Source organism: Martes martes (genome assembly GCF_963455335.1).
Source record: "Martes martes genome assembly, chromosome: 5".
In the NCBI taxonomy this organism is placed as follows: domain Eukaryota; kingdom Metazoa; phylum Chordata; class Mammalia; order Carnivora; family Mustelidae; genus Martes; species Martes martes.
The window spans coordinates 64,232,698-64,258,893 of NC_137892.1; the positions used below are offsets into that span (position 1 = coordinate 64,232,698).

At 37.7% G+C, this 26,196-nt stretch overlaps 1 protein-coding gene across 2 annotated transcripts in view; it reads right to left on the reverse strand.

Annotated features, from left to right (window-relative positions):
• Positions 1–25,304, reverse strand: part of AGGF1 (angiogenic factor with G-patch and FHA domains 1) — a 62,755-nt gene extending 37,451 nt beyond the window's left edge. The window contains exons 1-10 of one of the 2 annotated variants that reach the window (XM_080803564.1): positions 24,682–25,304; positions 20,684–20,728; positions 19,917–20,187; positions 17,122–17,224; positions 15,925–16,133; positions 14,378–14,542; positions 11,781–11,969; positions 6,202–6,532; positions 4,163–4,274; positions 3,137–3,188 (exon numbers count right to left, since the gene is read on the reverse strand). In XM_080803564.1, coding sequence (XP_080659690.1) covers positions 3,137–3,188; positions 4,163–4,274; positions 6,202–6,532; positions 11,781–11,969; positions 14,378–14,542; positions 15,925–16,133; positions 17,122–17,224; positions 19,917–20,126 — 1,371 coding nt within the window. In that variant the 5' untranslated portion in view covers positions 20,127–20,187; positions 20,684–20,728; positions 24,682–25,304. Of the gene's footprint in view, positions 1–3,136; positions 3,189–4,162; positions 4,275–6,201; positions 6,533–11,780; positions 11,970–14,377; positions 14,543–15,924; positions 16,134–17,121; positions 17,225–19,916; positions 20,472–20,683; positions 20,729–24,681 lie in introns of those variants that run through there. The other variant, XM_080803563.1, reaches the window with a different exon arrangement.
• Between the last annotated feature and the right edge of the window lie 892 nt (positions 25,305–26,196).

The following is a 26,196-nucleotide window of genomic DNA, read 5'->3' on the forward strand; positions in this document are numbered from 1 at the left end:
ATTCTTATATTCTTATTCATATATTCATATATATGCAAACTTATTGTAGACAATGCAAGGGTTTTTCAGGGGTATATTCTTTTTTTAAAAATTTTATATATTTATTTGACAGAGAGACTGAGAGAGCACAAGCAGGCAGAGCAAAGGGAGAAGGAGAAGCAGGCTCCCCACTGAGCAGGGAGCCTGATGTGGGGCTCAATCCCAGGACCCTGGAATCATGACCTGAGCTGAAGACAATCTCTTAACCAACTGAGCTACCCAGGTGCCCTTCAGGGTTATATTCTTAAGAATTAAAGTGCTAAGTCATAGTATGTGCAAATCTTAAACTTTATTAGATACTGCCATAATGTTTTCCAAAGTGGTATAACCAATTTATATTCCTAAAAACAAACTATAAGAATTCTTCTTGCTCTATATAGTCTTAGCCAACATTTGGTATTATCAGAATCTCCAGTTTTTGCAAGCATAACAGGTATGAAATTAAATCTCATTATCATGATTTTAATTTGTATTTCCCCAATTACTACAAAGACAGAAACCTTTTATATTTAGCCACATGGATTCCCTCTTCTGCAAATTTACTCTTCATGTCCTTCATACATTTTTTTTCAGCTGGGTTCTTTAGAATACTAATAACTATACCAAAGCATTTAAATAGTTTCAAGTTTTTTTTTTTACTTGAAATCTTATTCCAAAGAGCTGTTTTAAATTATGCTCCCAAGAGGAGTGAAATTTAATAAATATGACAAATGAAAACTGACATCTTGACTTCATTTGTATTTCTTAAAATTTTTACAAAGACTGAATGGTTTTCTCATAGTAATGATATCCCCTGCATTGTGAATTGTTTATTCATATACTTTGCTCACTTATCTATCAGTGTCACAGTCGGGTCTGAAAAAAATGAATCTGTATGAGATTTTAGAACATAAGAGATATATATTTTGTCATATATTTTGTCATATTTGTCTTACTGTCTTACTGCCTTTCTTTTTTTTTAAGATTTTATTTATTTACTTGACAGAGAGAGCACAAGTAGGCAGAGCAGCAGGCAGAGGGAGAGGGACAAGCAGGCTCTCCACTGGGCAGGGAGCCCGATGCAGGGCTGGATCCCAGGACTCTGGGATCACAACTTGAGCCAAAGACAGCCACTTAACTGACTGAGCCACCCAGGCGCCCCTTTTCTTTTTAATTATTATTAAGTAAATCCTACCTCCAACATGGGACTTGAACTCCCAACCTCAGGATCAAGAGTTCCAAATTCTACTGACTGAGCCAGCTAGGTGCCCCATGTACTCTGCCTTTTAAATTTTTTTTTTTTAAAGATTTTGTTTATTTATTTGACAGACAGAGATCACAAGTAGGCAGAGAAGCAGGCAGAGAGAGAGAGGAAGGGAAGCAGGCTCCCCGCTGAGCAGAGAGCCCGACGCGGGGCTCGATCCCAGGACCCCGAGATCATGACCCGAGCCGAAGGCAGAGGCTTTAACCCACTGAGCTACCCAGGTGCCCCTGCCTTTTAAATTTTTTTAACAAGAACTTAAAACTTAAATTACTCAAAATTGTCTTCTGTGATTTTTTTCCCATTTTTTTAAACTCAGAAGGTCTTCCCCTATCCAGTGATAGATTCCATTTTTCCCTAATATTAAAAGAAGTGTCTAGGTTTTTTTATTTTTTTCATCTACCTGGATATATGTGATATATAGTCAAACTGATTTCATAAAGTAACAAACCATTTACTCCATCAGTGAATATCTTGGTTTTAAAGAAAGAAAAAGCAGAAATGCCACTAGAGAACTACCTATATTTTATTTTATTTTAAAGATTTTATTTATTTATTTGACAGAGAGAGATCACAAGCAGGCAGAGGCAGACAGAGAGAGGGAGAGGGAAGCAGGCTCCCTGCTGAGCAGAGAGCCCAACTTGGGGCTCGATCCCAGGACCCTGGGATCATGACCTGAGCTGAAGGCAGCAGCTCAACCCACTGAGCCACCAGGCGCCCCAAGAACTACCTATATTTTAGACTGAATTGCTATTTAAATGAGTGGGTTTTCTTTGGAGGCAGAAGGGTCATAGCAAAGTAAAAAAGCAAGATAATCTGGTCTGAGTTAAGATTATGAAAATTTTCTCCCTTCTCAATGAGTTGAAACAAAGTAAAAATAAGTGGACTTTCAAACTATAATGGAAAACAGATTTCATTCCCAAAAGAAAAAAAACACATAAAATGTATACCTTAAATCCATATTATAGTCTATTAAATAGAAACAAAATGGAGATGATGAAAGGTCAGAAAAAGATAACCACCATAGAAGAGAGGGAAAAACTACAGAAAATACAGTAAAGAAAAAGATAAATACTAAATATAGAGTATCAGTAGCAAAGCCTTTTGTTTTTCTTCTTGTAACTAAAGTTACAAGCAACTCTGCTCTGTTTGTTTTAAAAACCCAAGATTCCTTTTCCTGAAACCATAGTTCTTGAGTTGTAAAATACTCTAGACTCAACCACCTAATAAAATAACCATCTAATATAGGATGAGGAGGGAGACAAACCGTAAGAGACTCTTAATCTCACAAAACAAACTGAGGGTTGCCGGGGGGAGGGGGGTAGGGAGAGGGTGGTTGGTTATGGACATTGAGGAAGGTATATGCTATGGTGAGTGCTGTGAAGTGTATAAACCTGGCGATTCACAGACCTGTACCCCTGGGGCTAATAATACATTATATGTTAATATAAATAAATAAATAAATAAAACTGAAGCAGGAAAATGTAAAATAAATAAACAACCATCTAATAAAATAGCCTGAATCCAGGTCTGATTCATTTTTGAACTGCCAAATCAAGCACACTTACTTCATTCTAAATATTTGTTAAATGGTTATTACTTTAATACTTAAATTAATCTACATTTCTATTCCTGCTCTAGACTGTTAAAAATTAAACATCATTTAGTTTACTCTAATTTTGATAAAGAATTATTCTTATAAGCAGTGGAATAAAGAAATCTGAATTGCTTTCATTTCCATTACTACCTGGACTGTTAAACTTTCTACTAAATAAAAAAGCTCCTAAGCTTTCTGTTACAATGAGGGTTTGTAAAATCATATCTAGGGCTCTATATTGGAAAAATCAAAGAGCTTACCTTACTAACACCAACTTCAGGGATTCGGAGAGTATGCTCCATATCTTTTTCTCTGCAGAGTTAAGTAAAGTGTCTTTAATAATTTTTGAACCACATATAGATTAAACACAGTTAACAAAGAAATAATATTTTTAAAGATTTTGTCGTCGTTGTTTTAAAAGATAACGTTAAATGCAAGTCTCTCTATCACACTAAGTCATTTCCTTAATCCTACTCTTAATTTCCTGTTTGAAAGAAGTTCCAGAGTTCCTTTTACTTTTTGATACATCTACCCCACGTTAATAATAAACATCCAGGGGTGCCTGAGTGGCTCGGTCAGTTAAGAGTGCAACTCTTGGTTTCAGCTCAGCTCATGATCTCCTGGGTCATGAGATCAAACCCTGAGTCAGGCTCCATGCTCAGGGTGGAGTATGCTTGAGATTCTCTCCCTCTGCCCCTCCCTACACTCATATGCTGTCTCTCCTGCTCTAAATTTAAAAAAAAACTTTATAAAAAAATTAAAATAATAAACATCAAGTAGGACAGCATATCCTTTGTACTAACATCATTCAAGATCCATTGACTACATTCCCACCTCTATTACTATATGTAAAAGGACTACACTATTCCTCAAGAATTTAAAGCTAAGATATTGTACAGAATATGAATTAAGGATAGATTTTTTCTTTCCCGTTGGGAAGTAATGAAATGATCCTACTTACGATTAAAACCTCTCTATCAAGCTGGTTATGAATTACAAAGGGGTAAAAGAAACAGAAAGGAGATTAAATACTAGACAAACACTGGATTTAACTAATGAATTTAAACCTAAAAAGAGCAGTACAAAAAGTAAGAAAATGACAAAATTTCTGTGACAAAGGTAAGTGTGAACAATATTTTCTGAGTGGGAGAGGGAGGAACATGGATATCATTCAGTGTTTGCCTATTCAACAAGTACCATGAACATTTTATGATAACCGCTTGAGGAATACACAATCTACTGGAATAAGATAAATACACAAACATAGTAACATGAAATATTTTTACCTTCCAATTGTAGCAGGGTTTACAGCTGTAATGATAAAAAGTGATCCTGTCTGCAATACTGGTGATCTAATAACAATTACTCTAATACATGGGGGCCAAATTTTTTCTTCATCTGTTAAAGAAAGAAATGTGTAAGTATTAATTCAAATGCTATGGAAAAAATTTCTAGACAGGAACAGGAAGCATCCATAAAATAAAATGTATTGAGGGGTGCCTGGGTAGCTCAATCAGTTTAGCACCCAACTCTTGATTTTGGCATAGGTTGTGATGTCAGAGTCAGGAGTGTCAAGTGTAGGACTCCACACTGAGCATGGAGTCTGCTTGTCCCTCTCCCTCTGCTCCTCCTCATGCCCCGACCACATGCTCTCTCTCTCTCACTCAAATAAATAAAAATCTTTAAAATTTAAAAAAAAATGTATTGATCTGGGCGACTGAGTGGCTCAGTGGGGTAAGCATCTGTCTTTGGCTCAGGTCATGATCCTGGAGTCCTGGGATTGAGCCCCGCATCAGGCTCCCTATTCAGCATGGAGTCTGCTTCTCCCTCTGCCTGCTGCTCCCCCTACTTGTGTGCTTTGTCTCTCACTCTCCTTCTATCTCAAAAATAAATAAAATCTTTAAAAAAAATGTAAGTTTCCTTTAAAAAAATGTATTGATCAAAATCTTAATTCTGTTTGAAACAACCTTCTTAAATTCTGCTATATGAGATACTTGATAAGGCTTTAACACTTACCAATTTGAAGTGATCAACCTAAAGATACTCAGGGTCTATCACAATTACAAAATAAAGAATTCTCTCTCTTTTTTAAGGTGCTGGAATTTGAAAATATCCTAATCAAGAATTTTTATATTAACTTAGAAAAACTGAGTCCCGCTTAAAAAAAAAAGTGAGAAAAACTGTATTAAGAACAAAATAAGCTCATAAAACCTAATGTAATATCCTGGGCTTTAAAAGTATGTCTTTACGGGGCACCTGAGTGGCTCGGCTGTCAAGCAACTGCCTTCAGCTCAGGTCATGATCCAGGGTCCTGGGATCGAACCCCCAATCGGGCTCCCTGCTCAGTGGGAAGTCTGCTTCTCCCTCTCCCACTCCCCCTGCTTGTGTTCCCTCTCTCACTGTGTCTGTCAAAAAATAAATAAAATCTTTTAAAATTTTTTAAAAAAAAAAGTATGTCTTTATGACCTCATGTTAAAAAAATGTAAGATTTGGGGCACCTAGGTGGCACAGTCAGTTGAGTGTCCGACACTTGTTTTCTGCCCAGGTCATGATCTCAGAGTCGGGAGATTGAGCACTGTGTCAGGCTCCACACTCAGTGTGGAATCTGCTCAAGATTCTCTTTCCTTTTGCTTTTCCTTCTCTTTCTCTAAAATAAATAATAGTTTTTTAATGTAAGATTTACCATAACATCTACGTAGCTAAATCATGGACTACACTTTTTTTTAAAGCTTCTATTCATTTATTTGAGAGAGAGAGAGAGAGAGAGAGAAAACGCACGCAAGTGTGCACTCACAAGCAGGGAGAGCAGCAGAGGGAAAGGGAGAAGCAGGCTCTCTGATCAGAGAGCCTGATGCAGGGCTCGATTCCAGGACCCTGAGATCATGACCTGAGCCTAAGGAAGCCGCTTAACTGACTGAGCCACTCAAGTGCCCCTGGACCACACTTTTTAAATGTAATTTACTTTTTCCCCTCAGTTACAAAAGCAGACTACAAATACCTAAACCATCAAAAAGCTTTAGTATATACTTTAGAATGTAAGTAACTTGGTTTTGTTCTATTGACTAGGCCACTCAATGCAATAAAACTTTAAGGTCCAAGTATTAGTCATTTATTCAAATTCTTCCCTCTAAAAATAATCATAATGGTACTGGTGACCACTTTGTTGGTAGCTCAAATAATTTTCAACAATGTCATTAAAATAATCAGTTTAAAACAGTTTACTTTTTGCAGACATAAGAGTTACTAACATTTTTAACTCTGTTGTTCTTTTACCATGACCAGACTGGGTTATTTACAGAAAATTAAACAATAGTTATTTACTCACCTTCATCCTCAGTATCTTCTGCAGTTACATTGTCTTCACTGGTAATGTCTTCATCATAACTGTCCTCTGTCTGAGAGTCTGTAATTTCACCTTCTTCTGGCTCACTATCAGTCTCCATGATTTTCTCATCTTTAAATGACGTCGAATTATAAATGTTTTCACTAACAGAAGATTCTGTAGTCTTTCCACTAACTGGAACAGAAAATTTGGCAGGACTACTTTTGTAATGAATGTCTATTTTGGCCTTCTTTTTTACATTTGCAAAATCTTCTCCCTCACTGCAGCTTATACGTTCAACACTGGATGCTTTCTGATCTTCTGAATTCAAATCCTGGAAAGACACAGGTAGGGAGGTAGCAACAGGGGAAAATAGGTTAAATATGACCACCTTCTAACGCTAAATGCTAAATGTTTCAAAGAATTAGTGAAGATATATGTACAGTATTTTATATGAAATACCAATAGCTATTACCTATAAGCCCCTCTTCCTCTCATGTTCCCTTTCTTACTTAATGACATTACCATCCTCTAATAACCCAAATCAAAAATCTTACAGTTATCTTTGACATCCCCTTAACTACCACTTGGAATACATTCCCAAGTGCTATGGACTGTTTATACTTTATCCCAATTCTCCTTATCTATTCACTAACTGTCCCAGTCCAGGCCCTTATAACACATTCCTTGGACGATGCGACAGCCTAGACCACTTCTAACCAACAAAAATATAATGCAAGCCACACACACACACACACACACATATATATATATATATATATATATACTTAAAGTTTTCTAGCAACCAGGGTGCCTGAGTGGCTCAGTGGGCTAAAGCCTCTGCCTTCGGCTTAGGTCATGACCTCAGGGTCCTGGGATCGAGTCCCGCATCGGGCTCTCTGCTCAGCGGGGAGCCTGCTACCCCCTCTCTCTCTGCCTGCCTCTCTGCCTACTTGTGATCTCTGTCTGTCCAATAAATAAATAAAATCTTTAAAAAAATAAAATAGATAAAATAAAATTTCCTAGTAACCACATTAAAAAGGTAAAAGTCGGTAAAGTTCGTTTTATCTATCCAATGTTTACAAAGTATTACCATTTATTATAACAAATAACATTTAATCACTATAATACTATTAATGAAATATTTTACATGGATTTTTTGGTACTTCAAGGCTTTCAGTCTTCAAAAGTGAGCATGCTGTACTTTATACTTATAAAACACCATGATTAGGACAAACCTCATTTCAAGGGCTCAATAGCTGTATGAGGCTAGTGCTGACTACTTTACTGGGTAGTGCAGGCCTAGAAAATAGATTTACCCTAAATTTTCTTTTTGAATTTTTAACCAATAATCAAGTCAAAACACATAAAATACAGAATCAGCTTTTTTAAGATTTTATTTATTTATCTGACAGAGAGAGACACAGTGAGCAAGGGAACACAAGCAGGAGGAGTGGGAGAGGGAGAAGCAGTCTCCCCACAGAGCAGGGACCCCGATGCAGTGCTCAATTATGGGACCATGATCCTAGCTGAAGGCAGATGCTTAATGACTGAGCCACCCAAGTGCCCCAGAATCAGCTTTATTTACAAGAGTGATTTAAAGATCCAGATGTGGGGCATCTGGTGTGTCAGTCGGTTAAATGTCTAACTCTTGGTTTTGACTCAGGTCATGATCTCACGAACTGTGGGATTGAGTCCCAAGTTGGGCTCCACACCCAGCCTCTCCTCCCTTTGCCTCTCCCCTGAGAGGCACACACACAATGTGTGCCCTCTCAAATAAATAAATCTTAAAAAAAAAAATAAAAAAATAAAAACCCAGATGTACCTAATGTAGCAGAGCTACAGTTTCACTAAAATTTAGTACTTTCATTGAGGTGGTCTGATTATACAAAACAATTTAAAGTGTAGAAGAATTAGTTACATCTCTTTTATTCTAAAATTCCAAATTAGTGAACATAAGCCTTTTATTACTCATTATACATGTCTAGTGGGCAAACCTCATGACAAATGAAATCTATTATTTTAAACTTAAAATAATCAGTTATTTTCCTTTTTCCTTTGGTTTGTAACATACTTTGAATTTTCTTTCTGCCTAAAGTAACATGATGAAGTGCATTCATATGGTCTTCTTTTATTTTATAAAATATGAGAGCATCTTAAACACTTATTTTTTTTTTTTTAAAGATTTTATTTATTTGACAGACAGAGATCACAAGCAGGCAGAGAGGCAGGCAGAGAGAGAGGGAAGCAGGCTCCCCGCTGAGCAGAGAGCCCGATGCGGGGCTCGATCCCAGGACCCTGGGACCATGACCTGAGCTGAAGGCAGAGGCTTTAACCCACTGAGCCACCCAGGCACCCCTTAAACACTTATTTTTAACAGTAGCATAAATTCAGTTTGGAGACCAACTAAACATTCACAATATGATAAACTATATACACTCCCAGCAAAACAAACTCCTCAGAGGGAAGAAGAAGGACAACAAACCGAAAAACTTTGAGAGCTTTAAAAGCCACTGCAAATATAGCCAAAAATTTCCCTATAAAAAAATTTCCCTATTAAAAACTTCCCTACTTTAAAAAAAAAGGCAGTTTCCAATCTTGTATATTTTATTATTACTACTTACAGGAAAACACATGTGGGATGGGAATGAATGAAAATGTCAGAGGTGCTACTCTTAAAAACCATCTACCAGTCCAGAATGTTAGATAAACATTCATTAAGAGATAAGAAAGGAGCCTATATGTGGCCATTGAAGCATATATGCATATTTCAAGTTATTTACGCCAATCTCTTTAGTTAGTTACGCCAATCTCTTTCCACATACCTCCAGTTGCAAAGAGTGAGGTTCGAGAGCATCTTAATTAAAAAAAAGGGGAGGGGGATGAGGATGTCTTAAATGGTCTCCTATGTTTCACAGCTACCTTTTAGAATCTTAGGGGAATTCTCAAAATCCCATCAGGATTGTTTGTAAGTACCTATCCTAACACATATTTTTAAAAAAGGATGGTAAAGATGAGCAGTTATGGGAACAAACCTGGAGTAAAATCTCACAAAACACTTTGAAATTTCATTCTCCCGTTTGTCAGAAAAAGTCATTTAAGGACCCTCTATGTTCTTTTCCATTGCTTCAAAGAAGTACTTTCACAACCTATCTTTCCAAAAAGTTCAACTACTAGCAACAGGTTTAAGTCATTAAAACAGAAGTTTTGAAAGCGAACAGAAAAATCATTTTCAGTATTTAGTCTCATTCTCTTTTATTCCTACGTACGTCAGTGAAAATAAGAGAAATACAAACAAATCAAATAGAGAAAAGAAAATCCAAAAGAAACCTAATTCCATACGAGAATTTTAGTATTATACGTTAAAAAAACTTTTTTCTTTGGTTACAAGAAAAACGTGAGATGAAATTTCAAGAGCGAAATATCCAGTAGTTGCCACAATTCACAAAATGCCAATGTAACAAATAAGCTTCCTTTCCTACATATAAACCACCAACCTTATCTGTCTGGGAATACACAAAAGAGCACTGGTAACGTTTTTTTATGTTTTCCTTCTTTAAATTTAACCCTGCATCATAAGCACTTTTTAAATTCCCCCCAGTCTTTATAAATTACCATTTTGAGGCCTAAAGAATGCGTTTTCTTTTTTAAGATTTTATTTATTTATTTGACAAAGAGAGATCACAAGTAGGCAAAGAGGCAGGCAGAGAGAGAGAGGAGGAAGCAGGCTCCTGCTGTGCAGGGAGCCTGATGTGGGGCTCGATCCCAGGACCCTGAGATCACAACCTGAGCCGAAGGCAGAGGCTTTAACCCACTAAGCCACCAAGGCGCCCCAAGAACGTTTTTCAATTAAACATACTATCATTTTCTTTTTTTTTTTTTAAGATTTTATTTATTTATTTAACAGACAGAGATCACAAGTAGGCAGAGAGGCAGGCAGAGAGACAGGAGGAAGCAGGCTCCCTGCTGAGCAGAGAGCCCGATGCGGGACTCCATCCCAGGACCCTGAGATCATGACCTGAGCTGAAGGCAGAGGCTTAACCCACTGAGCCACCCAAGCACCCCCTATCATTTTCTTAACCAGTATCTTGCAGGCTATTTGAACTCTTAATTTTTTTGTTCTTAAAAATATTGCTATAGAACTACACAAAGGCATCTTTCTTTGGATTTTTTTTTTAAAGACTTTATTTATTTGAGAGAGAGAGAGAAAGCATATGTATGCATACACACGAACAAGGAACGGGGCAGAAGGAGAGAGAGAGAATCCCTTGGGGCTGGATCTCACAACAAGGGACTGGATCTCACAACCCCGAGATCACAACCTAAGCTGACATCAAGAGTCAGACACTCAATCGACTGAGCCAACAGACACCCTTCTTTCTTTGGATTTTTAAAAAAAATTACCTGAAATTATATTTTCCAGTTAAAAATACATACATTTTTATGGTTATTGATACAAATGGCCAATCTATTTTCCCAAAAGACACCAAGGGCACCTGGGTGGCTCAGTCAGTTAAATGACCAACTTTTGGTTTTGGTCCAGGTCATGATCTCAACATTGTGGGATCAAGACCTGCACCGGGCTCCCCACAATGCAGGGAGTCTGTTTGAGAATTCTCTCTTCTCCCCTCTGCTCCTTCCACCACTCTCTCACTCTAAAATAAATAAATCCTTAAAAAAATAAATAAATAGGGGCGCCTGGGTGGCTCAGTGGGTTAAAGCCTCTGCCTTCAGCTCGGGTCGTGATCTCAGGGTCCTGGGATCGAGCCCCGCATCGGGCTCTCTGCTCAGCGGGGAGCCTGCTTCTCCCTCTCTCTCTGACTGCCTCTCTGCCTACTTGTGATCTCTCTCTGTCAAATAAATAAATAAAATCTTTAAAAAAAAAAAATAAATAAAATAAATAAATAAATAAATAAAAAGACATCAATTTCCATTTCTAATAAACACATACCTACCCTGTATTTGCTAGCAACTGATTTAATATTTGCTAACATAATAGGTAAGAAATTGCTCAACATGACTAAGAAGCAGAACTTTTATCTATATCTAGTTACAATCTGTGCTTTTATTGTGAATTGTGCAATGACACCAACTTATTTTTTTTAAGACTTTATTTATTTGAGAGAGCGAGTGAGGGACAGAGAGCACAGAGGGAGAGGGAAAAGCAGACTCCTCAATGAGCAGAGCGCCTGATGCAAAGCTTGACCCCAGGACCCCAAGATCATGACCCGACCCAAAGGCAGACCCTTAACTGATCCACCCCAGCACCCAAACATCAACATATTGGTTAAGGGTCGGACTGCTCTTCTTCCAAACTATGTAACACATGAGTATTTTATCTGCCTTAAATCTACCTCCTCCAAACTTTAAGAAGTTCCTTTTACTTCTAAGTGACTAAGAATTTGTGGAAAAAGTCCATCTTTGCCCTCTGTGAATGCTCCTTGGTTGATAGATTCTGATATCTTATCTTAATGGACATGTTTGAAATACAAAGTTACTGAATGATAATTTTCAGTTTCATCAAAAACCTTAACATAATTACATCATCATTAAGTAACTTTTTAAAGTTATGAAGACATTACCTTTTCCTCATTTGTTACAGAAGAATCTGGATCCTTTCTTTTCTTCTTCAATTTTTTTTCCTTACTTTGTTTTGTGCCACATGTCTGATAAGGTTGCAAATCAACTCGAGAATGAAATTGATATCGACCACTTTCCACATCACAGTAGTAATAAATTCCAGTGGAAGGATCATAATATAGTTGATTTTCCTTTCAAAGTCAAAAAAACAGTAAGTTCTAGTCAGGTACAACAAAATAAAATTAAAAAAATAAATAGAAATGCTACACATATTAAAAAATGGTCAATGTTTCTTTTACGAACTTTTCTATTTTCTGAAGATAATGAGTAAAGATGACAGAAAGAAAAATGCTTCTAAGTTGCCAAAATACTTTACATTCACTATTTGTTCTAATTTTCCTAGTATGAAAAATGAACACATTAAAATATTAAATTGAATCTAATGAAATTGCCAATAATTTTACCATTTTCATACTTAGAGAAATAGCAATTTCATATGGTTCAACCTAATACATTAATGAAAATGAAAACAAAAACCCTTTTAGAAGTCATGAAAACTAAGGCATGCACTGGAAAAAGCTGACCATATAAAAAGTAATTCACTCCTTATCCTTATGATTACACAATAATGGTTTGTTTTTAGGTTCTGTCCTAGTAAGTGGTCCAAATTACATGTCCGATTCCACACAAATTCCCTAGTTCTCAGTCCTAAGATCAATTTTTTTTAAAGTGAAATGCTTAAAAGCCACAGAACTTTGAAACTAATAATAAACATGTTACTGAGAATTCAACCCTCCTCTCAGTGTCATAAAACAAGTATTTGCTCATTCATAACTAAAAGCCCTGAAGAAAAACTCAAAATTAAGCTCATAAATACATTTTATATATAAAGAAATTGATAAGCTGTTTTCCTTAATTAATTCTACTATAAGTAATTAAAGAAGTAAAAGAACCATGTAGAAATGAATTTTGGCAAATTATGGATAAAAACTGGAAAGATAAAAAAATTATGTAATCATCTATACTTATTAGATACTGGCCCATACTCTATAACCAAGATTTAATTCAACAGTGTATATTTTATATACATCATAAATCCAGTCAGATCAGACCTGGGATTGTCTTATGATATACTAAGATTAAGCAACTAAAACTGCCTGGAAAAGAATATTTTTTTAACTGTTGATATTACTGCAATTTATTGTCTTTAATTCACTTTGCAGATGTCTTACAAAAATATTTAGAATTCAATCTTTTCCATAACTAAAAAACTGAGTGGAAGCTTTTAATCTTTATTACCAGTGATAATAAAACTTTTACAACTCAAACTTGTTTTATCTCTTACTTCTTTCAATCCAAAACACATTTTCAAAAATTTAAGAAAGACTATTTAATTACAATAAAATGAAAACTAGTATAATAAAAAGGGCAAAACAATGAAGTCCCTAATTTACTGAAACATAAAACCAACAGAATGTAACTAACCATTTATAGAAGAGATGTCAAGAGGAAAGATACAGAAAGGAAGGTAGAAGAATGATGAAGACTAACATCACATACTTGTAAACTCTGTATTTTCCTCAAAACAAGTAAGTAATAGCTGGTCTCTTTGGTAATAAGAATTTAAACATTAATTAGCATGGTCAATTAGCATACTCCTTTGAAAGAAAATCCTCTCTTAATGAGGGATTTACAAAGTATACCAAGTACAAACCAACAAGCTAATGAAATCCTTTCTCTAACTTAGGTACCTAGTATTATCATTATGTTCCCTAGATTAGTTAACAATAGTTCCAGTGACCAGAATGCTGAACATCTGCTTCATTTTTGGGTACCACATTCTATAATTTCTGAGGACCAGACCACATGCCTAGACCACTGAAGCCGAGGTATACAGGGGTGTAAGTTCCATCATCATTGTTATCAAATTCTGAATGAAATACAGTTAAGTACCAGATGTCAACAGCCATAACACTGAATTGTAAATCAAGAACTTTATTTTTAGGTTCTGTCCTAGTAAGTGGTCCATTACGTGTCTGATTCCACACAAATTCTCTAGTTCTCAGTCCAAACATTGATTTTTTTAGAAGTGAAATGCATAAATGGCACAGAACTTTTAAACTAATAATAAACAGGCTATTGAGAATTCAAAAAAAGGACTTCCACTGCAGCTCAAATGGATTCATAAGTACTTGAAACAATTTTTTTTTTTACAATTTAGCTCACATACCAAGCCTAGAATTAACAATGTCATTTCCTTATAAATTCTATGAAAAAAATGTTAAAGTTCTTAAACACTATAAAAATGCAGTTAACAGTCTATTTTTATTAATAAATGTTGTAACATTTTTGTGTTACTTTACATATAAAAGACTAGCTCTTTCTGAAGTATTAATCTATAACAATCACAATTAACTTATTTAATTAAAAACACAGAAGTATAGCTTCATAAGCTATTTTACAATTCTTTATTCATGTCAAATACCTTTGAATCAAATATAATTTTTCAATGCAGTTTCCTGCCTTTCTTAATTCAGTTTAGGGTTTAATACTTGGTATCAAGCAGCAAGTACAACATTAAACAGCGCAACATACTTACAGAATCATAATAGAAACCAGTGCTGTGATCAAAATATAGTCCAGTGTTCTCATCATAACTAAATCCAGTCTGAGACACAGCAGCTTCTGCTGCAGCTCTCAAACTTTCAGCTAATGAAGAACCTTCTAAGGATGTATCTTCTGCTGCTAATACAGATGCTGGCTCCTAGGTAAGACATATTCATGTCAAATAAGACAAAAACTTCCTTTTATCACTTTAAAAGCAGAATTAGAAACAATAAATACACTTAAAACAATTTTAAATAAGACTTCAACTTCTGCAATGGAAAGAGATGGCTATCAATTGCAGTTTGGTTCACTTTAAAAAATAGTTACTAGTCTTTAATTCAATTTTAACCTAGTTTTGAAAACATTAAAAGTGAGTGTGTGACCACTACTCAAAAACACTACTCAATGATACCATGAGATAGCTATCTATAAAATAAAGACCACGAAATATTCTTTAAGAATAACTACAGGTTCGGGAGTGCCTGGGTGGCTCAGTGGGCTAAAGCCTCTGCCTTCGGCTTAGGTCATGACCTCAGGGTCCTGGGATCGAGTCCCGCATTGGGCTCTCTGCTCAGCGGGAAGCCTGCTTCCTCCTCTCTCTCTGTCTGCCTCTCTGCCTACTTGTGATCTCTGTCTGTCAAATAAATAAATAAATAATCTTAAAAAAAAAACAACAAACAAACAACTACAGGTTCAGGGGCCCCCTGGGTGACTCAGTTGGTTAAGCATCTGTCTTTGACTCAGGTCATGATCCCAGGACTCTGGGATCGAGCCCATCAGGTTCCCTATTCACTGGGGAGTCTGCTTCTCCCTCTCCATCTGCCCTTTTGCCCTTCTTTGTGCTCTCTCTCTCTCCCTCTCAAAATAAATAAATAAAATCTTTAAAAAAAAAAAAAAGAATAATTACAGGTTCAAAGGGGAAAAAAAACTTTAAAAAGAGAGATGGAGGAAAAAGCTATAGATAATGTGAGATATCACACACTAAGAAGTTATACTGGATCTTGGGATCCTGGAATTACTGGGATCCTGGTTCAAATAAATTAAAGAAATAACTTTATATGACACTCAGGCAACAACGGCAAGGTATCTGACATAAAGTAAGCATTAAAAAAATTTTAATATGGGGGCACCAGGCTGGCTTAGTTGGTGGAATGTGCGACTCTTAATCGTGGGGTTGTGAGTTTGAGCCCCAATTTTGGATGGAGAGATTACTAAAAAAATTAAAATCTTGAAAAAAAAATTACTATGAATGTGATACTGTGGCTCTTGCCCAAATTTTTTGGTTGAGTGAAAATACAGTTACAAATTTTTTTAGTTTATACACATCATTAATTTTTAGAACACAACAGAGTAGAAAAACATTATATTTATTAATAAATTCTGATTTTCCTAAAAACTGTAATATTCACTCTACCATTATACACAGGATGTTTATAAGCCTTGTACACATTGTAATGGACTAAAGAAGTCTCTTTTTTTATATATCAATAAAGGACACATTCTTGGGCATCAAGAGTTTCATGTTAAGCATCTTATTACCTGTGAATTTGAATTTGAGGCAAAATGGTCCTCTTCTGCACATTTAACATGTTCTGTTATATCAGCACCAGCGTAAGCATCATTTTCTATTTGTGACTGATCTTCAGAATTAAAAGTGGAAGCTTCGATATCCTGATCTTGCTGAACTGAGACTTCAGTCACTTTATTTGGAAGACTGACATCCTTATAGTATGTCTGATAATAATAATCTGTAGCAAAAGAAATTAGGTGATATCGTATTAGAAAAATGTAGAAATTAATTCCAAACTACCAGCACTGAACATAAAACAGCACACAATGCTAACGTATCATATTTTCACAATTGTATCCGACTTAACAGATTAAATGGATGGTGCAGATAAATTGGCAGAGTATTTATCTTTGATCCTAACATCATCTTCAGTACCCTAGCTGTTAATTAAAAGTTAAAAAAAACGGTAGATTTGGATTTTCCATTGGAAGGATATAAATGAAAACAGGTAAATAGGTTGTGTTCTGTCACAAAAAAAAAAAAAAAGAAAGAAAGAAGCAACTCTTAACTTCTAATCATATACTACCTGAATACTATTGCATCACCAAATGACAATGGATATAAAGATCAAGAGTGGTTTTTTTCTGTCATATTTCTCTCATGATGACTTTTAAAAAATGTATCATACAAATATGTAATGTTAATACTAATGCTGCGTTTAACAATTTAGTTAAATTACATACTGATTAAAACAGGACAAAACTTAATGGGAAGATCATTTCTTCTGATCCCTATTTCTTAAAACTCAGTTGCTCAGTTATTTTGTCTCACAATGCCACTCATGAGGTCATGGCTGTGAGCTCATCACTACCATAAGAGCCTAAGACATTGAACAAAATGCTAAGTGGAATGCATCAACAAGAAAACACAGGTACCTGGTCCAAGCAAGGCCAGATATGAGTAAATGGTTGAGAGCATGGCAAACATTACTCTAGTAATGAGCCCCCCAAAACACATTAGCATTATTATGTATTTATAGAATGACATTTCTATTTTCCCACCAGAAGAACACGGAGATTATCTGAAAATACCAAATCATATGAAAAGTCAACATAACAGTTCTCAGATTTATCTAGATGTATGTCTATTTTAAATTTAAAGAAAACTCCACCTTATCATGATGTGAACGTAACAGCACTAAGATATCTTCACTATAAGCCGAATACCTGAGATTGACCAAGCAGGATGGTTCTCTGTTTGTACTTCTACATCAGACTTCTTATTGTCTTCATTTCTCCCACAATGGAGTATTTTACTGAGCTCTTCTACCTAAAAGAAAACAAGGCCTTTAGGAAAATAGATCATTTAGCAATCTAATAATATACACACCATTCTCCTGAAATTACCATAATTATTTTTCTTGGTTGAAGTTTTAGAGAAGTACCAAAGCAGCTCATTTCCTTTTCAGAAAAATTAAAAATAGTGTAATCTTTCTTTCACCTTTCACATTTGTAGAGGGAAATATTTTTCTTCTTATACTCTCTTGCTAAACCTCAAAATAGTCCCTCCAAAATGAATTTAGATGAACTAAATTAAAAGGACTTTGTGAAGGCGATCCCTTACTTCTAACAGTAAGAATGTTTTATACTAAAATTTTAATGCTCAGTTCTTCCTGAAGAATTAGTTTAAAAAACCATTAATTCTAATTCATTAGATTAAATTATCTAGTATCATTCAGTGCCCTCCACCTGGAATTACCTATTCACTTAAATGTATTAATACTCACTTGTATGCTTTAATGCACTTTTTTTTTCTTTAAACAAAAGACAGTAGTCATAGGCCTAAACAACTGCAGCGGAAGGGAAGAGAGGTGACTACCTCAGAAGGGCATCTGTCTTCCCTGTGCCTCACTGAATGCCAGGGCCAGAACAACAGTGTGGAAATACCCACAAGCAGATGAAGAGCAACACCACAAATACCCATCATTTAGAAAGATCTTGGTGTGAGACAATGTCTACTACAGGCATGAAACTAAATAAAAAACCAAGCTTTTAAACAGTTAATGACACATAAAGCTTAAAAGAAGGTGGTAAGACTGACTACATACAGATTATCTAGGCACTTCGTTAGTTATCAGATCCTATTAGCACCAGTGCTCAAACTAGAGTGAAGCAAGCAAGGCACCTAGAGCGCAAAGTTTAGGGAGGCACTCATTCTCAGCTTCTCACAAGTAGAGGGTCTGTACCAGAGAATGAGTACTCCTTACATTTTTTGCCCTGGGTTACTGATTGCCTTGCCCCAGTTCTGGCTCTAGCTACTACCACTATAACTATAAACTTGGTGATTTATTTAGTATCTCCCTACATGCTAGGCACTAAACTTAGTACTCTGGATAACCTCTCACTAACTCTTCCAAACTTCTTACAGAATAGTAGCCCTAATCACCATTTTACATGAGAAACCCGAAGAGACAAAATAACTTGCCCAAAGTTCTTCGGAGTCCAAAACCTGTTTTTCTATCAGCTCACCGTCAATTCCCAAGTCACCTTTTTACCACTCCAGGTAAAACATTATTCAGTCATCTGAGATGACAGTTAACCAACCTATACCCACCACCAAAGGAGGCTCACTAAGAAGAGGGTAAAGAGGAGTTACTACTATCACCAGTAGGGTCAAGGCTTTTTATGCATTTCAATTTTTATATTAGACCACTATCAAATTCACACTAATAATAAAATGCTGGCTCTTCAAAGACTAGCAACAATGTTCTCTTTTAGATCTTTAGATTAAAAATTTGGAGGGGCGCCTGGGTGACTCAGTCGGTTAACTGTCTGCCTTTGGCTCAGGACATGATGCCAGGGTCCTGGGATCTAGCCTCACATCGGGCTCCCTGCTCAACGGGAGTCTGCTTCTCCCTCTGCCACTCCCCCTGCTTGTGCTCTCTCATTCTCTGTCAAATAAGTAAATAAAATCTTTAAAAAAAATTAGAATTATAAAAGGGTTTTTAAAAAGGAATTTTAAATATTTTGCTCGCCTTTCCTCATGATAGTTTAGCCAAGGACTCCTAGCACAGTCCTCGTACATTCATTGTAAGAGTTCAAGAACTAGTTATTGAGTAAACAAATATTTTCTATAACATCATATTAACATCTATACAACAGACGCAATGCACTACATTTCAGCAGTTGTTTCCATAGATCATTTGATAACAAAGCATAACAAAGTTTTTTTTCAGCATACAACCTTTATGTGCAGTTTTAGGAAATATTACATTACTATTACAAAGGACTACACAACAGTTTACATTAATAATTACAGGGAAATAACTTGTTGGAAGAGTGTAACTGCCCAACAAATTAAGCTGGAAAAAAATATTATGCTCCTTTTTAAAATTAAAAAAAAAGGTGACACTTAAATATTAATCCTTACTCCATTTTATGAATATGAAATTAACTGATTAGTGTCTCTAACAAAGACAGAGCCCCCTACTTTCACCAGAAAACTCAAGCAGAAAAATAACCTGACACAAGCATAATGTTCAACAGTTTGTAAAACTCTAAAACCGTTCATGCTTAATCTGATTTAACCTCCGCTTGCGTGCTACTAGCACTCTCATTTTATGGACAACCAAGGCCGAGCATCAGTTCACACACCAAGTGTGTAATAAATGGAATTCTGCTCTAAGTCCAGAGCTTTAACAAACTCAAAAGTGATGCAAAATATATATATATATATATATATGTTCCTAATGCCAAAGGGACGTCTCAAGTGAGAATGAAAGGGTAAGGTAATGAAGTTCACTTCCCACAAGCAGCTCGAACACTTATCTAAACCCGAGGAACCCGAACTCTTAGGCTAGCTTCAAACGTACTTGGAATAATCCAAGTGAACTTTTCTTTCTTTCAGAATCCCTATAAAACAGTTCTCGGCCCCTGCCACGGAGCCCTCCCGAAGCTATCAGAGGCTTCGGAGACCTCCCCTTGGGCTGGATGGGGCGCCGGGCTGGGGGCGGACCGCGCACCTGGGTGCGGAGCTCCTGGTTGTTGCTCTCTGCGCTCTGGTACAGCCGCTCGGTGTGATGAAGCAGCTTCTCGATCTCCCGCACCTGCCGCTTGCAGCTCCGCAGCTCGCGTTCCAACTTCTCCACTTTCCGCCTCAGCTGGGCCAGTTCAGGCTCAGGGGAGGGAGGTGACGACGGCGACAACGAAGGCGACGGAGCTTCGGAGGCCATGGGGTCCAGCACAGGGTGGCCCGTGGGCGCGGAGGGACTGCGCTCACGCTGAGGCGGACGCCTGCGGGGCCAAAAGCCATAAGAGAGCGCGGGCAACGAAAGTTGGCCTCAGACCGGCCGGGCCGGACCGGCCCCTGGCCATGACGCCTTGAGGCTCCTTGCCTGTAGCCTAGAAAGACTGAGGACAATGAACAAGGGGACAGAGAATGCGCCCGGCCCAATCCGCCAGACTTTCAAACGGGGAAACTTTATCGGCAACTACCTTCCCCACCAACCGAAAGACCTGGAAAAACGTTGGAGAAACGGTCGGCCCAGAGAAGCGGAGGGTAGAAACACTCGGAAGACTCCTGGGCTGAACCGGAAACGAGGGCGCTGGTGGTGGGCGGGGCCAAAACCTAAAGGGAAGCTACGGGTACCGGGAAGGGCCTTAAGACACATGCGCAGTCTCTCTACCCGAACATTAGTTACAGCGCGCTTGAAGAGTCTGTTTGAAAGGGCTGCCTAGCTTTGGGGGTAGTTTTAAGGTCGCTGCCTCTGGTCTTGGGTTTTGCACTTGCCTGTGTCGGGGAGCAAGAATTCCGTCTCCTCCAAGGTCCTTCTAGCTGCATGGAGAATCAAATTTACGAGACAGATAAACAGAGAAAAATAAAAGTTAATACGCATAGGTATGAGGAACTACCCATAGACATGAAAATTCCAAAGATAGGCACAATGAGGTATATATGTTATTCTGAACTAAAAAGGAAGTAGGAGTCTGGGACTTCAGATGAAAGGAATGCACTTTGCGATAAGATGAGCAGATGTTTGGTAATTAGATGTTTGCCTTATACAGATGGCTCACTCAGATAAAATTTATCTGTTAATACAGTTATTCTGGGAAAGACCCCGATTTAGATTCTTCTGTGTGGTTGACGGAGGACAAAAGTTTCTCTTGAGCCCTCAGAGTCTAAAGCAACTTAAGCTTGAGATAATCCACAAGCCAAAGTGTCACATGAGGGGGAGGGGGTCCTATCCTGTACCCCTTCATCTACTAACAAAAAGTTTTCACACTTTTTGCAGAGTTCACTTTGCAGCTCTTCACTTTATAGCACTCTGTAGATGAGAACACTGAAACTCCAAAAATAATTTGTCAAGATTTATAGAAATAATGCTAGATCGGGGCTAGAACATAGTTTTCTGATGCTCTGCTTATTTACCATTTCTGTTGATTTGGTGAGTTTAGGCCCCCAAGAAATAAAAGCAGATTCATTAGGTCTGAGGTGAAGAGGGGAGCATCCCCAGTGGGAAAATAAGCACCTAGATTCTGTGAAAGTAGAAGCGAAAAATGCTCTGGTTCAGCGGATTTATTTGGTGTTTCAGCTGTGTGGAACTGGCATTTGTTCACCAGGCTTTAAACTGATGAGGGCCTCTTGAAACATCTTTTCTTCACCAAGGTCAATTAGAATTATAGCCTGAGATGCTGTGCCTGAGGACTATGGAGGTCAGCGCCTATGTCTTGCCAGTCCCTTCCCAGAGTCCAGCACAGTGCCTGTCACAGAACAGGTACCCTTAAATGTTTGCTGAACACAGCCAAACAAAAGAATCATATTTGGTGTCCCAGTTCAGCATGCTTTCTGTCATTTGCCCACATCTTCAGTCACAGGCAGTGAGTTCTTCGATAGGGATCTCCCTTTTCTCAGTCCTGCACACATTATACATTAGTCCCTAAGAGCACTTTTACAAGGCACCCAGTGACAAGGCAACAGTGATCTAGTAATGAAAGGATGTTTAGTAAGAAGACATAGCATGTCTTCCCTGACGTAAAATAGACATGTGCTGGAAAAAAAAAAAATTCAGACTTACCTTAGCTTAATTCAAACTTACCTTACCTTAATGCATTTTGACTCTAGCCAAGAACTTATCAAAACCTTTTAAAGTAAAAACTCTTATTTTTCTACTTTCTCCACCTTTGGGGCATAAGAAATCCCATGAATACCACCTATGAGGTAACTTTAAGATAGAGTGTACTTTCTAGGTCCTCTTTTTATAGATGAGAAATTTCAAATTTTAACCATTATCAAATGAATAAATACTTATTAACTACTACTTGAAACTGTTTCTTTGGCTTGTCTTTTAAAGTAATCCATTTAAGCCTAGATTCTGGCCTCATCATGCTATTGGTCATTAGTCTTGAAGAAAAGAGTGACTGTTAGGGCCAATTTAATGTTAAAACCTGTTTAACTATTAGGGCCTGCTTAGCCAGAGCAACTCCATTTTGCCTAGGTAGCCATACTGTTGTTTACATCCACGGACTTCATTCCGGGAATAAACGCCCCAGCAGTTCCTGGTATCGGTTCCGGGTATTGATTCCAGGAATAAATGCCTTAACAATAGAAGCCACATACCTTGGGTCTGCAGTTATGCCCTATAAAAGCAGCCTGTGAGATCGGGACGGGGTCGCTCTCTTCGGAGGCAGCCCTGGCCAGTCAGTCTGACTTCTAATGCTTGGCATAGAGTAAAGCTTTTTGCATAACTTTCACTTTGTCTCAGTCTCATTCCCTGTCCAGTCAGTCTAACTTCTAATGCTTGGCATAGAATAAAGCTTTTGCATAACTTTCACTTTGTCTCAGTCTCGTTCCTTTGATAACTGACCCCAACGGTGACTTTTTTTTTTTTTTTTAAAGAAAAAGGGAAAACCTTGTGTATCAGGAATTGCATTAAGGTTTGTAACGGCAGTTAGTCTACAGTGGCTTGTTAAACAAATTAGGAGGTTATTCTATTACATTAAAGAAGTCCAGAAACAGGCTTCCAGAGCTGGTTTAGTGGCTTCACCAGGTCTTCAGGACTCAGGTTCCACCTGTCTCTGCTCTGCTGGTCTCAGAGCATTATTTCCAGTCTTCAGGTCAATTCATTGTACGAGAGCACAGGACAAGAAGACTTTCCCATGGGGTGTCTGGCTGGCTCAGTAGAGCATGTGACCCTTGATCTCAGGGCTGTGAGTTCAAGCCCCATGTTGGGTGTAGAGATTAATTAAAATATTTTTAAAAAAGGACTTTTCCAAAGGCCTATTCAATGACTTCTGTTTATAACTCAATACCCACCCTTGTTATGAGTGTGACTGGGAATATTTTGTGTGCGTGTGTGTGTGTGTCTTTCTAAGTTGTCTTTCTAAGTTGGACACATTACTCCATAATAATACCCCAATAATAAGGGATTCTATGAATATGGAAGAGAGGGAAATGCCTGGTGAGTAGGTGAACAGCAGTTTTTGCCAGAGAGGTTTCGGATCAAAAGTGACTTAGTATAGTGGGCAGAGCCAGTGCCCAGAGAAGGAAACTACCTGACACTCTTCACAATTTGCTTTTGTTTCTGTAATATTTTTTCTTGGTTACTATTTCGTACCTCAGACTGTAGTCATAGTTTCTAGTTCACAACACATTTTCAACATTGGCCCATGAATGGCTCCTCTATTTTTTTGTTTTGGTTTATACCCCCAGTATAAACCAAATTGGTCTATACCCCTAGTCTCCAGGGGTATAGACCTTTCTGCCAATGGACACCCACTCTTACATGTCTGCTGTGTGTCTTTAAATATAAATTTACCCTTATATGTTTTATGTGTATTCATTTAACATAAATAGTATTTAGGATTTTTTTTAAGGTTTTATTTATTTGTCAGAGAGAGAGAGAGTACGCACAAGCAGGGGGAGCAGCAGGCAGAGGAAGAAGCAGGCTCCCTGCTGAGCAAGGAGCCCAATGCGGGACTTGATCCCAGGACTCTGGGATCATGACCTGAGCTGAAGGCAGATGCTTAATCCACTGAGCCACCTAGGCAGCCCTGGTATTTGGTTTTAAATCTTATACTCTTTCTTATTTTTTCCATGGTAAATCTAAGTGCTGCATAGTATTCCAAAGGGTAAGTACACCACAATTAATTTATCCATTAGCTTTCAACATCTAAGTTATGTCCAACTGAGATATCCATTATTCTCCATTGATACAACAACAAAAACCCTTATTCATTCTACTTTATAGGCCTGTGCATTCATTTCTTTGGAATATGTATGTAGCAAGGGATGTGACCTCTGGTTCCTAAGGCAAACATTTAATTTCACTCTATTCCACTAGGCCACTTTCCGGAATGGCTGTACGTTCCCTTCACTGGAGAGGCAGAATCTCCCTTCCACCTTTGAAGCTGGGTTTGGCCAAGTGATTTGCTTTGGCCGGTTGAATGAGGTGATTTCAAGAGCAGTAGACCAGTTCTGAGCCTACATCTCAAGAGGTCCCAGGATTTCTGCTTGCTTTCTTGGATTTCTTCTATTGCTGTGAGAAGAACATGCTTAGGTGTGTCTGTTGGTCTTAAATGGGGGATAAATGACACGTGGAACAGATCTGTTCCAGCTGAGATAACCCAACTCCGCAGCCTACGGTGGAGGTTCCAAGAAACCCTCAGACAGTCAGCAATCCCAGTGGAGATCAGCCAGCCACCACCTCACCCCAGGCTTGGAAGAAATAACAAATGATGTTTATTGGAAGTTTAGGGTTATTTTGTATGTAACAATAACTGATACTCAACCTGATCTAGAGGCACTCCAGGATCCTGTGAGTTTCAGCAGGCCAAGTACCAGGGATAGTTCTATATTCTACAACAGAGGAATATCGTCAATTAAATAAAACCTGATTTACATCCAATTTCTTTTAGAATGTCATCAATTCTACATTTAATGAGCATTCACCTGTCATAATTTATGTTGGATCCAATGGGTGGCCAACACTCTCCTACCTGATCCTACTATTTGATGTTACATGAGAATATCCGGGGAGCCATGGTGTTTCAATAGTTCTGATTTATTGCCCTGTATTACTTTTGGTCAATTGACCATTACCTGTTTCCTACCCCTGGAGAGCTAAGGAAAGAATGGGTGGGTGTAACCCTAAAGCACTGGAGCGATGATGGTAAGGGGAGGAAGCCAAAGGAAACAAGGCAAGCCCCTCTTCTCCACCCCCAGCTGAAATACTTACGTTTTGCACTTTCATTTTATGATTGTACAATGAATTTTAAAATTACTGTATTATAAATTTTCCCATGCTATCCCCTGACACACACATCCCCAATATTAAGAATGCTGACTCCCTGAGGGACTCTATCTCCACTGGACTGATTTGAGGCCTTCAAGATGCAAAATCAATGCTTTAGACTAGAACAGTACTTTCTCAAACTCTATGTTAAAGGATCATTTTTTTTTAAAGTTCCAATTTATTGTGGATTGATACTTTTGTAAAATACCACAAAATCTATGAGTGAATAGCAGAAAATAAGGGATGCCAGAGATGTTGCTGGGTAGTATGAAATGATCCCCCTTGAATATTTAGTTTTTCAAGAGATGCAACTCAGAGATTGAGTCTCTTGTTACTTGGCTACTTGAGCAGTAGTTCTTTGAATGCTACTGGTCATCAGGTGAGGAATTCATTAGTATTAAAATTGGGTAAAAATTGCAAAAACTAGCAACCACGCATCATTGCTAAATTCTTTTGAAGCTGTTTATCCCTTGGTTGGGCCTTTTTTTCTTTCTTTTTTTTTTTTTAGATTTTATTTATTTATTTGACAGAGAGATCACAAGTAGGCAGAGAGGCAGGCGGGGGTGAGGGGGAGAAGATGGATCCCTGCTGAGCAGAGCCTGATTCGGGGCTTGATCCCAGGACCCTGGGATCATGACCTGAGCTGAAGGCAGAGGCTTAACCCACTGAGCCACCCAGACGCCCCTTGGTTGGGCCTTTTAGGCATCCTATAGCATAAATGGGAAGTCCCTGGCTTTTCTTTAAAAATCACTCAAGCTAGCCTATGCTGAACCATGTCTAATTATCCAAAGCTGGGAATATGGATAATATCTTTGTCTTGAGACTGAGCCTGTAAGTAACTTTTATTCAAAATGTTAACTTCATTCATTTTCTCACTCCCTCCAAAGATCTTGGGACTTAAATCCTTTCTGAGTTTAATTTTAAAATGTATTTTTGTGGCAGATTCTGCTAGTTGTCAACCCAATAGCCACTCTCTTTACTTCTAGCAAGAAAATCTGAATTTTGTTCAGGG